Source organism: Mustelus asterias, chromosome 24 (genome assembly GCF_964213995.1).
Source record: "Mustelus asterias chromosome 24, sMusAst1.hap1.1, whole genome shotgun sequence".
Lineage (NCBI taxonomy): Eukaryota > Metazoa > Chordata > Chondrichthyes > Carcharhiniformes > Triakidae > Mustelus > Mustelus asterias.
The window spans coordinates 41106772-41122891 of NC_135824.1; the positions used below are offsets into that span (position 1 = coordinate 41106772).

The 16120-nt window shown below is 45.0% G+C and overlaps 1 protein-coding gene across 3 annotated transcripts in view; it reads left to right on the top strand.

The window, feature by feature from the left end:
* spg21 (SPG21 abhydrolase domain containing, maspardin) overlaps positions 1-16120 on the top strand; it is a 137042-nt gene that overhangs the window by 66339 nt on the left and 54583 nt on the right. For all 3 annotated transcript variants that reach the window (XM_078241603.1, XM_078241605.1, XM_078241606.1), the window contains one exon: positions 5891-6036. In XM_078241603.1, coding sequence (XP_078097729.1) covers positions 5891-6036 — 146 coding nt within the window. The remainder of the gene's footprint in view (positions 1-5890; positions 6037-16120) is intronic.

A 16120-nucleotide genomic window follows, 5' to 3' on the forward strand; every position in this document is an offset into this window, starting at 1 on the left:
TGAAGAAGGCCTATAGTGTGTTGGCGTTCATTAACAGGGGGTTTGAGTTTAAGAGCCGTGGGGTTATGCTGCAACTGTACAGGACCTTGGTGAGACCACATTTGGAATATTGTGTGCAGTTCTGGTCACCTCACTATAAGAAGGATGTGGAAGCGCTGGAAAGAGTGCAAAGGAGATTTACCAGGATGCTGCCTGGTTTGGAGGGTAGGTCTTATGAGGAAAGGTTGAGGGAACTTGGGCTTTTCTCTTTGGAGCGGAGGAGGTTGAGAGGAGACTTGATAGAGGTTTATAAGATGATGAGGGGGATAGATAGAGTGAACGTTCAAAGACTATTTCCTCGGGTGGATGGAGCTATTACAAGGGGGCATAACTATAGGGTTCATGGTGGGAGATATAGGAAGGATGTCCGAGGTAGGTTTTTTACTCAGAGAGTGGTTGGGGTGTGGAATGGACTGCCTGCAGTGATAGTGGAGTCAGACACTTTAGGAACATTTAAGAAGCTATTGGATAGGCACATGGAGTACTTCGGGATGATAGGGAGGAAATAGCTTGATCTGGGTTTCAGACAAAGCTCGGCACAACATTGTGGGCCGAAGGGCCTGTTCTGTGCTGTACTGTTCTATGTTCTTAATGCGCAACCAGAGAGGAATTAAAAGTTTGTGTCAGAGCCCTTGCAATTTCCTGCCTAGCCTCACAGCAGCCTGGGATACAATTCATCTGGGCCTCCAATACCTTTTTATTTACTATATCAAACTGTGCAAGTTCATGAACTCTGTACCTACGTTCTCCTTTTCCTGAGTGAAGACCGATGAGAAGTATTCACTTAACACCCTTCCAATCTCCTATGGCTTCACACACAGATTGCCCTGTGGTCTCTAATGGGCCCTACTGTTTCCCTGGTTAATCTCTTCCCTTAATATATTTTTGATATATCTTAGGATTCTCCCTAATTTTGTCCACAAGTTCTTTTTCACGTGCCCTTTTTCTTCTAATTACTTTCTTAAATTCCCTCTTGCACTTCCCATACTCTTCTCGGGCTGCAGCGGCGTTTCTCCCTTTGGACTTGCTAAAACATAGAAACTAGAAGCTGGAGAAGGCCATTTGGTCCTTTGAGCCTGCTCTGGCATTTATTATGATCATGGCTGATCATCAAATTCAATATCCCAATTTCCCCCCTTCCCCACCATTTCCCATGATGCCTTTAGACCCAAGAGCTATATCTAATTTCTTCTTGAAATCAGTGTTTTGGCCTCAACTACTTTTTATGGTAGTGAATTCCATGCGTTCACCACTCCCTGGGTGAAGAAATTTCTCCACCTCAGTTCTAAATGGTTTGCCCCTTACCCCCAAACTATGACCCCTAGTTCTGGACTCCCACACCATCGGGAACATTCTTTCTGAATCTACCCTTTCTAACCTTGTTAGAATTTTATAAGTTTCTATGAGATCCTCTCTCACTCTTCTAAACTCCAGTGAATGTAATCCTAACCGACTTAGTCTCTCCTCATATGACAGACCTGCCATCCCAGGAATCAGCTTGGTAAACCTTCCCTATGCTCCCTGTATAACAAGGACATCCTTTCTCCGATAAGGACACCAAAACTGAACGGCAATACTCCAGGTGTGGCCTCACCAACACCCTATACAATTGCAGTAAAATATCCCTATTCCTGTATTCATATCCTCTCGCTATGAAGGCTAACATATCATTTGCCGCCTTTGCTATCTGCTTTTAGGGGACACAATGTCCTAGTGGTATTATCACTAGACTATTAATCCAGAAACTCAGCTGCTAATGTTCTGGAGACCTGGGTTCGAATCTCACCACAGTAGATGGTGGAATTTGAATTTAATATGTTAAAAAAATCTGGAATTAAAATCTATTGATGACTGTGATTGTCGGAAAAACCTATCTGGTTCACTAATATCCTTTAGGGAAGGAAATCTGGTCTGGCCTACATGTGACAGCAGAGACACAGCAATGTGGTTGACTCTCAACAAGGGCAACTAGGGATGGGCAATAAATGCTGGCCAGCCAGTGACGCCCATGTCCCATGAATGAATAAGATGAAAACGACCTGCACACTTCCCTTTCGACGACTGATGCACAAGGGCACCAAGGTCTCACTGAGTATCCACCTCCCTCAATTTACACTGGATAAAAGCAAATTACTGCGGATGCTGAAATCTGAAACCAAAAGAGAAAACGCTAGAAAATCTCAGCAGGTCTGGCAACATCTGTAAGGCGAGGAAAGAGCTGACGTTTCAACTCAAAACATCAGCTCTTTTCTCTCCTTACAGATGCTGCCAGACCTGCTGAGATTTTCCAGTGTTTTCTCTTTTGGTCCCTCAGTTTACACCCATTCAAGTAATGTCTTCCTATTATTGCTACCAAAATGGATAATCTCACATTCATCCACATTCTACTGCATCTGCTATGCATATGTGCACGCACACAGCCTATCCAAATCATGCTGAAGCATCACGGCATCCTTCTCTCAGCTCACCCTCCCACCCAACTTTGTATCATCTGCAAATTTGGGGATAATTCATTTGGTTCCCTCTTCCGAATCATTAATATATAATATGAACAGTTGGGGTCTTAGCACAGATCCCTGTGGCACACCAATAATCACTGCCTACCAATCAGAAAAAGACCCATTTATGCCAACTCTTTGCTTCCTATCTGCTAACTTGCTTTCTCTCCATCTCAAGACATTATCCACAATCCCATTTGCTTTAACTTTACGTAGTAGTCTGTTATGAGAGACCTTGTTGAAAGCCTTCTGAAAGTCTAAATAAACCACATCCACTGGTTCTCCTCAGTCAACTCTACTAGTTACATCCTCAAATAATTCCAATAGATCCGTCAAGCATGATTTCCCTTTTGCAAATCCATTCTGACTTTGATTATACCACCGCTTTCCACATGCTGAGTTATGAAAGGTTTGATAATGGACTCTAGCAACTTCCCCAGTACTGATGTTAAGCTCACTGGTCTATAGTTCCCTGTTTTCTCTCTACTTCCCTTATACAGTCCTGAAGTGTCCTAGACATCCAGGGTTCCCTGAACGTTTGCTCTTACATTTCCTCCTATAAGGAACATGTTGTATCTGTACTCTTCCCCAGTTCCTTTTTGAATGCCTCCCACTGCTCTGCTGTAGACTTTCCCGCAAGGAGCTGTTCCCAGTCAACTTTGGCCAGATCCTGCCTTTTTAAAAATAAAATCTGCCTTCCCCCAACCCAAAGCCATCTTTTGTAGGCCATCTTTTTCCTTGTCCATAACACATTCAAACCATACCGTGTTGTGGTCGCTATCGCTTAACTACTCCTCGCTGCCTCATTGAACACTTTTCTGGTTTCATTCCCCAGATCCAGCACTACGCCATCCTTTGTTAGGCCTCCACATGTTGATACAAAAAACTTCCCTGGTTACATTTCAGGAAATCCACTCTGTCGAAACCCTTTACACTATAACTATCCCAATTTACGTTGGGGAAGTTGAAATCCCCTAGTACAATTATCTGATTATTATTCTTAAACACGACAGTGAAGTGTCTGCTCCTGTATTTCCTGTTGACATCCAATAATGTGGCTGCCTCCTTAACATTCCTAAGTTCTACCCACAACGCGTCGTTTGAAGACGCTTCCAAGATATCGTGTCTCCTTATTGCAGTAGTTAACTCCTTAATTAATAATGCTACCCCTCTTCTACCTTGCCTCAAGATCCTATACCCTGGAATGTTGAATTGCCAGTCAACATTTGAGGGAATTGCACATGGCAACAATATCACACTTGCATGTGTCAATCCACATCCTTACCTCATCTTAGTCCTAAATGGTCTACCCCGATTCCTCAGACTGCGACCCATGGTTCTGGACTCCCCCGCCATTGAGAACATCCTTCCTGCCTCTACCGTGTCTAGTCCGATTAGAATTTTATAGGTTTCCATTAGGTCCCCCTTATTCTTCTTAATTCCAGTGAATAAAATCCTAATAAACTCAATCTCTTTTCATATCAGTCCTACCATCCCACGAATCAGTCTGACAAATCTTTGCTGCATTCCCTCCGTAGCAAGTACATCCTTCCTCAGGTAAAGAGACCAAAACTGCACACAACATTCCAGGTGTGGTCTTACCAAGGCCCTGTATAACTGCACAAAACATCCCTGTTCCTGTGCTTGAATCCTCTTGCTATGAAAGCCAACATACTATTTACTGCCTTCACCTCCTACTGCACTTGCATGCTTACTTTCAGTGACTGATGTACAAGGACACCTTGGTCTCATTGCACGCTCCCCTCTCTTAATTTATAGCCTTTTCGATAATCATCTTTACTGTTTTTGCTACCAAAGTAGATAACCTCACATTTATACTGCATCAGCCATGCATTTGCCCACTTACTCAAGTTGTCCAAATCACACTGAAGTATCTCTGCAGCCTCCTCAGAGCTCACCCTTCCACCCAGCTTTGTGTCATTTGCAAATTTGGAGACATTACATTTAGTTCCCTTATCTAAATCATTGATGGACATTGTGAATAGCTGGGGTCCCAGCACTGATTCCTGTGATACCCCACTTGTCACAGCCTGCCTCTTAGAAAAAAGCCCATTTATTCCTACTCATTTTTTCCTGTCTGCCAACCAGTTTTCTGTCCACCTCAATACACTACCCCAATCCCATGTCCTTTAATTTTACACCATCTCTTATTAGGTACCTTGTTGATAGCCTTTTGAAACCCAAATAAACCACGTCCACTGGCTCCCCCACATCAACTCTCCTAGTTACATCCTTGAAGAATTACAATAGATTTGTCAAGCATGATTTACTGGACATCAGGCTGATGGGTCCATAATTCCCTGTTTCCTCTCTGAGTCCCTTTTTAAATAGTGGGGTTACATTAGCTACCCTCCAATATGTAGGAACTGTTCCAGAGTCTATAGAACCTTGGAAGATGACCATCAATATATCCACTATTTCGAGGGCCACTCCTTTCAACACTCTGGGATGTGTAGTTAGAACAGAGGAAAAATGGAACAAAATACAAGGGGACACTCAAACTCTTGACTGGGCACACAATGTGAAGTGGCATTTTTTGTCAAGAATAAGGACATGATATACTCCTTGGATAACAATAGTCTAATTGAGGTAGAGGAGCAGAGGAATGTAGAGATGCGAATCACAAATCATTTAAAGTAGTGATGAAAGTTAATAAGTCTGTTTTTTAAAAAAAATCAAGTTCCATGGTTCATTTATAAAGTGGTAGAACTGAAAAGCAGAGAAGTTAGTTAAACTGGCATAGAATTATGGTTGGAAGATACTTGGTGTGTTTTGCACAGTTCTGGTTTCTATTATAAAAAGGATATGGAAGCATTGCAAAAGGTGCAAAAAGGATTCCTGAGGATAAAACAGGAAATCCGAGGTTGTCACTATTACAAAAGATTGAACTGGTTAGCATTATTTTCTCTCGAAAAATAAAACAGAGATTTGATCTGATAAAGGTCTTTTAGAAATGAAATAAAGATAGCCACTAATAACTCTAATCTGGTATTCAGGAGGAATTTCTTTCCCAAAGAATAGTAAAAATGTGGAAAGCACGACCACAAGGAAGTTAGGTAAGCAGAAGAGAGAAAGAAATAGAAGGATATGGTTGTTGTGTTAGTTGAAGAAAGCTGAGGGTGGGGTGGGGGCTGGTGGGAGCCTTCCTCGAATATAAATGCTGTTTGGGCTGAGTGAACTGTTTCTAGAGTGCTGGGGACTTTATGAAATCTTTGACAAAAATTATCAGACAATATGGAATTTATCTGCAAGGGTAAATTGTGGAAATTCACTTGAACTTCAATATCAAAATAGGCATATAACCTAACACCAGCCCAATCTGACTTGCACAGGTTCACATTTTTGGTGCTTCCCTGGGAGGATTTTTGGCACAGAAGTTTGCAGAATATGCTCATAAATCACCCAGAGTTCATTCTCTTATCTTATGTAACTCATTCAGCGACACATCGATCTTCAACCAGTCTTGGACTGCTAGCAGGTGAGAAACGAATGCATTAAAAATTTTATCTTGCAATATAATCATTTACATCTAATCATCTTGGAACCCATTTAGATAAAGTGGTATTGTAGAATCTGCATTCCTTCCTGTGTTTCCTGGGTATTTTGTCCTCTGGTTGTGAAACTCTGCCTCCTTGATCCAGTGTGTTTTGCCCTCCAATCATTTTTTTGTATAAAGCTCCAACAATAATTAAATTTTGAAGGAATGAGACTTGCACAAGGTAATTTTCAGTGCAATAAGTTGTTCCACAGTAGTTAAGATTTATTATGTCCTTAATGTACTTAAATTAAATTTAACTTTTCAGATGAGATTAGAGCCAGGGCATCTTGTACAACTTGCATGGGGGGATCATAGAGTCATAAAATCCCTACAGTGCAGAAGAGGCTATTCAGCCCATTGTGTCTGCACCAATTCTCTGGCGAAGAATCTTACTTGGGCCCTTTCCTTCTCCCTCTCCCCTACCCCTGTAACCCCACACATTTACCATGGCCACTCCACCTAGCCTGCACACCTTTAGACTGTGGGGGAGAAAACCAAAGCACCCGGAGGAAATCCATGCAGACACGGGAGTCTGTGCAAATGCCACACAAGGCTGGAATTGAACCCGGGTCACTGAAAGTGGCTCTTTGGCCCATTTTGTTTTTAATATAATACACATAGACAATACACATCTCTTTAACCTGTGCTTAATGCTCCCTCCACTCACATTGTCTGTATCTTTAAGACCTGGTTAGGTGTAGAGATTCGCATTCTAATCAGTATTCTGTAACTTGATTTTGTGTCTCTGTGCTCTGTTTGAGAGCAGATTTCCACTCCATCTGACGAAGGAGCAGCGCTCCGAAAGCTAATGGTATTTGCTACCAAATAAACCTGTTGGACTTCAACCTGGTGTTGTTAAAACTCTTACTGTGTTTACCCCAGTCCAATGTCGGCATCTCCACATCATTTTGTTTTTGCCAGCTATTGAGCCCACATCTATTCTAATCCCATTTTCCAGCACTTGGTCAGTAGGCTTGTATACTATGGTGTTTCAAGTGCTCAACTAAATGCCTCTTAAATGTTGTTAGGGTTCCCACCTCTATTACTCTTTCAGACAGAGCCTTCCAGATTCCCACCAGCTTCTGGGTGAAAAATTATTTCCTCAAATCCCCTCTAAATCTCCTGCCCCTTCCTTAAATCTATGCCCCCGGTTATTTGCCCCGCTACTAAGGGGAGAAATTTTTTCCTATTGCTGTCTCTCAAAATTTTGTACACCTCAACGAGATCCCCCCTCAACTTCTCTGCTCTAAGGAAAACAACCCCAACCTAACCAGCCTCTCTCTTCATAGCTGAAACACTCCAGCCCAGGTCACATCCTGGTGAATCTCTGCACGCTTCCTAGTGCAATGACATCCTTCCTGTAGTGTGGCGACACAGTGCTCTAGCTGTGGCCTAATGAGCGTTTTATAGAGCTCCATCATAACCTCCTTGCTTTTATATTCTATGCCTCGGCTGATAAAGGCAAGTATCCCACATGCCTTCTTGTGTTTGCTGGCATCTGATTCCAAGCTCTTTGCCCCATCCTGTACTGCTACTCCTAATACCCCATCCTCTTCAGGTCCTTTTCTTCTTGCATCCACTTTATAATTGTAAATTTAGTATGTATGACAATGCATAGTCATAGTCATTATGGCACAGATGGTGGTCATTCAGCTCATCAAGTTATTGCCAGTTGTGCCCAGTCCCCTGCTCTATTCCTCTAGCCCTGCAAATGTATTTCCCTCAAGGGTTCTTTAGATGCTGTTGATCATTTCTCCTTCCATCGCTCTTGTAGGCAGTGAATTTCAGGTTGTTACCTCACAGGTAAGAACGTTTGTTCTCCCCTGTATCTCTTGCCTGAAACTTTAAATATGTGAGCCCTAATCCTTGTACCATTAGCTTTGGGAACAGCTTTCCATTGTCTACCTGACTTAAACCTGCCATTAACTTTACACCTTGAACAAATTTCCCTACAGCCCCCTTTTCTCTGAGAAAACAACCCCCTGTCTTCATAGAAGCTACAGTGCAGGAGGCCATTTGGCCCATCGAGCTTGCACCGACAACAGTCCCACCCAGGCCCCCGTCCTATCCCTGTAACCCCACGTGTTTACCCTCCTAATCCCCCTGACATTAAGGGGCAATTTATCATGGCCAAAGAACTTAACCTGCACATATTTGGACTGTGGGAGGAAACCGGAGCACCCGGAGGAAACCCACACAGACACGGGGAGAACATGCAAACTCCACACAGACAGTGCCCCAAGGCCAGAATTGAACCCGGATCCCTGGCGCTGTGAGGCAGCAGTGCTGGCCACTGTGCCGTCTTCTGTAATGTGGCTAATTGTGGTGGCCAGAACTGGCTGCAATACAAAGGTTCAGGTTCTGCATTCAAATATTTACTTAGCTCCAAATTGTATACGTTTTGCTAACTAATCTGCCAATATGATGGTGATGGTTGGGAGGGGGTGTGCGTGCGTGCGCGCGCGTTTGATTGGGGATTTGGTTAAAGTCTCATGGGGGTTGTGCAGTGGTCGGTCTGTGCCTTTACAGTAGTTACCCAGAAGTTGGAAGAGATTTTAATTCTTCTAACTATTTCTCAGTAACTATTAGAATCATAGAATCCCTACAGTGCAGAAAAGGCCATTTGGCCCATTGAGTCTGCTCCAACCCTCTGACAGAGCATCTTAGCCAGGACTCCTCCCCCGCCCTACCCCTGAAACCCCTCACGTTCCCCATGGCTAATCCATCTAACCTACACATCTTTGGAGCTAAGGTGCAATTTAGCATGATTGATCCACATAACCTGCACAACTTTGGACTGTGGGAGGAAAGTGGAGCACCTGGAGAAAATGTGCAAACTCCACATAGACAGTGGCCCAAACCGGGAATCGAACCCGGGTCCCTGGCGCTGTGAGGAAGCAGTGCTAACCACTGTGCCATCCCCTATTGTTGTAATCCTGTTAGAACCATTCAAAGTTTGCTTATTAAATTGGATATCTCCCAACGCCGTGCAATTGCCTGGAAGAAGTTGCACATTTAGGCAATTTTCGTGAGAACCCTTACTTGCAAAGTCTCGAGAGGGATTCACCAGCACATCCCTGCAGTCCGACACTGGGGAACTTGGAAGTAACATTCCAATTGTTCAAAACAAAATTATATATTTTTTAGCAATGATCTTCACATTATCGTAAGACCAACTACTATTAGATCCCAGATTCTCCCTTCTTTAAACAATTATTTTCTTCTTTGCTTTGTAATTATTGACATAGTAATCAAAGAAAATGTAGGTCTTCCTTATTTTCATTAGAACACAAGGTTGCTGGCAGCCCATTCCACGCACCCATCACCCTCTGAGTGAAAAACTTACCCCTGACATCTCCTCTGTACCTACTTCCCAGCACCTTAAACCTGTGTCCTCTTGTGGCAACCATTTCAGCCCTAGGAAAAGCCTCTGACTGTCCACTCGAACAATACCTCTCAACATCTTATACACCTCTATCAGGTCACCCCTCATCCTTCGTCTCTCCAAGGAGAAAAGGCCGAGCTCACTCAACCTATCCTCATAAGGCATGCTCCCCAACCCAGGCAACATCCTTGTAAATCTCCTCTGCACCCTTTCTATGGCTTCCACATCCTTCCTGTAATGAGGCGACCAGAACTGAGCACAGTACTCCAAGTGTGGTCAGACCAGGGTCTTATATAGCTGCAACATTATCTCACGACTCCGAAACTCAATTCCTCAATTGATGAAGGCCAGTACACCATAAGCCTTCTTAACCACAGCCTCAACCTGCACAGCTGCTTTGAGCGTCCTATGAACTCGGACCCCAAGATCCTTCTGATCTTCCACTCTGCCAAGAGTCTTACCATTAATATTATATTCCGCCATCCTATTTGACCTGCCAAAATGAACCACCTCACACTTATCTGGGTTGAACTCCATCTGCCACTTCTCCGCCCAGTCTTGCATCCTATCAATGTCTCGCTGCAACTTCTGACATCCCTCCACACTATCCACAACACCTCCAACCTTTGTGTCATCAGGAAACTTACCAACCCATCCCTCCACTTACTCATCCAGGTCATTTATAAAAATCACAAAGAGTAAGGGTCCCAGAACAGATCCCTGGGGCACTCCACTGGTGACCGACCTCCATGCAGAATATGACCCATCTATAACCACTCTTTGCCTTCTGTGGGCAAGCCAGTTCTGGATCCACAAAGCAATGTCCCCTTGGATCCCATGCCCCCTCACTTTCTCAATAAGCCTTGCATGAGGCACCTTATCAAATGCCTTGCTGAAGTCCATATATACTACGTCTACTGCTCTTCCTTCATCAATGTGTTTAGTCACATCCTCAAAAAATTCAATCAGGCTCGTAAGGCCTTTGACAAAGCCATGCTGACTATTCTTAATCATATTATACCTCTCCAAATGTTCATAAATCCTGCCTCTCAGGATCTTCTCCATCAACTTACCAACCACTGAGGTTAGACTCACTGGCCTATAATTTCCAGGGCTATCTCTACTCCCTTTCTTGAATAAAGGAACAACATCCGCAATCCTCCGGAACCTCTCCTGTCTCCATTGATGATGTAAAGATCATCGCCAGAGGCTCAGCAATCTCCTCCCTCGCCTCCCACAGTAGCCGGGGATACATGTCATCCAGTCCCGGCGACTTATCTAACTTGATGCTCTTCAAAAGCTCCAACACATCCTCTTTCTTAATACCTACATGCTCAAGCTTTTCAGTCCGCTGCAAGTCTGCACTACAACCACCAAGATCCTTTTCCATAGTGAATATTGAAGTAAAGTATTAATTAAGTACCTCTGCTATTTCTTCCGGTTCCATACAAACTTTCCCACCATCACACTTGATAGGTCCTATTCTTTCACGTCTTATCCTCTTGCTCTTCACATACTTATAGAATGCCTTGGGGTTTTCCTTAATCCTGCCTGCCAAGGCCTTCTCATGACCCCTTCTGGCTCTTCTAATTTCCTTCTTAAGATTCTTCCTATTAGCCGTATACTCTTCAAGATCTCTAACATTACCTAGCTCCCTGAATCTTTTGTAAGCTTTTCTTTCCTTGACTAGATTCATTACAGTCTTTGTACACCATGGTTCCTGTAATCTAGCATAACTTCCCTGTCTCATTGGAACGTTGCTATGCAGAACTTCAGGGAATATTTGCCACATTTTGCTTCTAGAAAAAGTGAGAGGGCATGGGATCCAAGGGGCTGCTGCCCTGTGGATCCAGAACTGGCTTGCCCAAAGGAGGCAGAGAGTGTGTATAGATGGGTCTTTTTCTAATTGGAGGTCGGTCACCAGTGGTGTGCCCCAGGGATCTGTTCTGAGACCCTTGCTGTTTGTCATTTTCATAAATGACCTGGATGAGGAAGTGGAGGGATGGGTTGGTATGTTTGCCGACGACACGAAGGTTGGTGGGGTTGTGGATAGTCTGGAGGGATGTCAGAAGTTACAGAGGGACATAGATAGGATGCAAGACTGGGCTGAGAAGTGGCAGATGGACTTCAACCCAGATAAATGCGTAGTGGTCCATTTTGGCAGGTCGAATGGGATGAAGGAGTACAATATAAAGGGAAAGACTCTTAGTACGGTAGAGGATCAGAAGGACCTTGGGGTCCGGGTCCATAGGACTCTAAAATCGGCCCCGCAGGTGGAGGAGGTGGTTAAGAAGGCGTATGGTGTGCTGGCCTTTATTAATCGAGGGATTGAGTTGAGGAGTCCGGGGATAATGATGCAACTATATAAGACCCTCGTCAGACCCCACTTGGAGTACTGTGCTCAGTTCTGGTCACCTCATTACAGGAAGGATGTGGAAAAGATTGAAAGGGTGCAGAGGAGGTTTACAAGGATGTTGCCTGGATTGTGTGGCATGCATTATGAGGATAGGCTGAGGGAGCTGGGTCTTTTCTCCTTGGAGAGACGTAGGATGAGAGGGGACCTAATAGAGGTATATAAGATGTTGAGAGGCATAGATCGGGTGGACTCTCAGAGGCTTTTTCCCAGGGTGGAAATGGTTGCTACGAGAGGACACAGGTTTAAGCTGCTGGGGGGTAGGTACAGGGGAAATGTTACGGGGAAGATTTTCACAGAGGGTGGTGGGCGGGTGGAATCGGTTGCCGTCAGTGGTGGTGGAGGCAAACTCAATAGGGTCTTTTAAGAGACTCCTGGATGAGTACATGGACTTAATAGGATGGAGGGTTATAGCTAGGCCTAAAAGGTAGGGATATGTTCGGCACAACTTGTGGGGCCGAAGGGCCTGTTTTGTGCTCTAGTTTTCTATGTTTCTATCTATTTCTTCCGAACATTTCCCTGAGAAAATCTCTTTCCAATTTAAGCCTCCAATTTCCTGCCTGATAGCCTCATAATTCCCCTTACTCCAATTAAACACTTTTCTAACTTGTCTGATCCTATCTCTCTCCAATGCTATTGTAAAGGAGATCGAATTATGATCACTATCTCCAAAATGCTCCCACTGAGAGATCTGACACCTACCCAGGTTCATTTCCCAATACCAAATCAAGTACAGCCTCTCCTCTTGTAGGCTTATCTACATACTGTGTCAAGAAACCCTCCTGAACACATCTAACAAACTCCTCCCCATCTACACCCCTTACTCTAGGGTGATTCCAATCAATATTTGGGAAATTAAAATCTCCCATCACGACAAGAAACATAGAAAAACTACAGCACAAAACAGGCCCTTCAGCCCCACAAGTTGTGCCGAACATATCCCTACCTTTTAGGCCTACCTATAACCCTCCATCCTATTAAGTCCATGTACTCATCCAGGAGCCTCTTAAAAGACCCTATTGAGTTTGCCTCCACCACCACTGACGGCAGCCGATTCCACTCGCCCACCACCCTCTGTGTGAAAAACTTCCCCCTAACATTTCCCCTGTACCTACCCCCCAGCACCTTAAACCTGTGTCCTCTCGTAGCAGCCATTTCCACCCTGGGAAAAAGCCTCTGAGAGTCCACCTGATCTATGCCTCTCAACATCTTATATACCTCTATTAGGTCCCCTCTCATCCTATGTATCTCCAAGGAGAAAAGACCGAGCTCCCTCAGCCTATCCTCATAAGGCATGCCATTCAATGCAGGCAACATCCTTGTAAATCTCCTCTGCACCCTTTCAATCTTTTCCACATCCTGTAACAACTCTGTTATGATTACACCTTTCCAAAATCTGTTTCCCTATCTGCTCCTCAACATTCCTGTTACTATTGGGCGGCCTATAGAAAACACCCAGTAAAGTTATTGACCCCTTCCTGTTCCTAACCTTCACCCACAGAGACTCCGTAGACAATCCCTCCATGGTGTCCATCTTTTCTGCAGCCGTGACACTATCTCTGCCACAGTGCCACTCCCCCACCTCTTTTGCCTCCCTCCCTGTCCCTTCTGAAACATCTGAAACCCGGCACTTGAAGTAACCAGTCCTGTCCCCAAGTCTCTGTAATGGCCACCACATCATATTTCCAAGTAGTGATCCACGCTCTAAGCTCATCCACTTCGTTCACAACACTCCTTGCGTTAAAATAGCCACATCTCAAACCTTCGTTCTGAGCGCTCCCCTTCTGTATATCACCCGCCTATCCTTCCTCTCACACTGTCGACAAGCTTTCTGTATTTGTGAGCTTATCTCCTCTCAACCAGTCACTTCAATTTGATTCCCACCCCCCAACCATTCTAGTTTAAACTCTCCCCAGTAGCCTTAGCAAACCTCCACGCCAGGATATTGGTCCCCCTGGGATTCAAGTGCAACCCGTCCTTATTGTACAGGTCACACCCGCCCCAAAAGAGGTCCCAATGATCCAGAAACCTGAATCCCTGCCCCCTGCTCCAATCCCTCAGCCACGCATTTATCCTCCACCTCATTCATGGGTCATGAAAAGAGAGTATAGGGAATTAGGGAGACAGCTGAGGAGGAGGAAAGCAAAGGTAGTAATCTCAGGATTGCTGCCTGTGCCACGGGAGGGTGAGGGCAGGAATGGAGTGAGGTGGAGGATGAATGTGTGGCTGAGGGACTAGTGCAGGGGGCAGGGGTTCAGGTTCCTGGACCATTGGGACCTCTTTAAGGGCAGGTGTGACCTGTACACACAAAACGGTGGCACTTGAATCCCAGGGGGACCAATATCCTGGCGGGAAGGTTGGCTAAGGCTACTGGGGAGAGTTTAAACTAGATAGGTTGGGGGGAGGGGATCGAGGCTACGTGACTGGGAGCGAGGAAGTTTGCTCGCAAACAGAGAAGGGTTATAGACGGTGCAAGAGGGAGGATGGACGGGGGATAGAGAAGGGGAGAGCTCAGACCGAAGGATTGAGATGTGTTTACTTTAATGCCAGGAGTATAGTGAATAAAGGGGATGAGCTCAGAGCGTGGATCGATGCCTGGAAGTGTGATGTGGTGGCCATCACGGAGACTTGGATGTCTCAGGGACAGGACTGGATACTACAGGTGCCGGGATTCAGATGTTTCAGGAAGGACAGGGAGGGAGGCAAGAGAGGGGGTGGAGTGGCACTGTTGATCAGGGATAGTCTCACAGCTGTCGAGAAGGTGTATGCTGTGGAGGGATTGTCTACAGAGTCTCTGTGGGTAGAAGTTCGGAGTGGGAAGGGGTCGATCACTTTGCTGGGAGTTTTCTATAGGCCGCCCAATAGTGACAGGGAGGTGGAGGAGCAGATCGGGAAACAGATCCTGGAGAGTTGCAATAATAGCAGAGTTGTTGTGATGGGAGACTTTAATTTCCCAAACATAGATTGGAATATTCCGAGGGTAAGGGGATTGGATGGGGAGGAGTTCGTTAGGTGTGTTCAGGAGGGTTTCCTGTCACAGCATGTGGGCAAGCCTACAAGAGGAGAGGCTGTACTTGATCTGATATTGACCAATGAGCCTGGACAGGTGTCAGATCTCTCAGTGGGAGAGCATCTTGAGGATAGCGATCATAACTCTATCTCCTTTAGGCTTGCATTGGAAAAAGAGAGGATCAAGCAAGCTAGGAAAGCGTTTATATGGAGTAAGGGGAAATATGAAGACATGAGGCAGTAAATTGGAAGGAGGTGTTCTCGGGGAAATGTACTGAAGAGAGGTGGCAGTTTTTCAAGGAATGTCTGTCTCGGGTTCTACAGGACAATGTTCCGAGCAGACAGGGAGGAGTTGGTAGGTTAAAGGAACCGTGGTGCACGAAAGCTGTGCGAGACCTGGTCGAGAAGAAAAGGAAAGCGTAGAAAAGGTTCAGAGAGCTTGGCGAAGATAGGGATCTAGATGAGTATACGGCTTGTAGGAAGGGACTAAAGAAGGAAATTAGGAGAGCCAGAAGGGGTCACGAGAAGGCCTTGGCAAGTAGAATTAAGGAAAACCCTAAGGCGTTCTATAAATATGTGAAGAGTAAAAGGATGAGACGTGAAGGAATAGGGCCTATAAAAGGTGAAGGTGGGAAAATCAGTACGGAACCAGTAGAAATGGCAGAGGTGCTTAATGAGTATTTTGCCTCGGTTTTCACAGACGAGAAGGACATGGGTGGATGTACTATGGGCTTGCGGTGGACTGAAAAGATTGAGTATGTGGACTTTAAGAAAGAGGTTGTGCTGGAATCTTTGAATGGCATCAAGATAGATAAGTCGCCGGGTCTGGATGGGATGTACCCCAGGCTACTGTGGGAGACAAGGGTAGAGATTGCAGAGCCTCTGGCGATGATCTTTGCGCGTCGATGGAGACGGGAGAAGTGCCGGAGGATTGGAGGATTGCGGATGTGGTTCCTATTTTCAAGAAGGGGAATAGGGATAGCCCAGGAAATTACCGACCGGTGAGTCTAACCTGAGTGGTTGGTAAGCTGATGGAGAAGATCCTGAGGGACAAGATTTATGAGCATTTAGAGACATTTTGTGTGCTCAAGAATACTCAGTATGGCTTTGTCAAAGGCAGATCGTGCCTTACGAGCCTGGTGGAGTTCTTCAAAAATGTGACTAAACACATTGACGAAGGGAAAGCGGTAGATGTGGTTTATATGGATTTTAGCAAG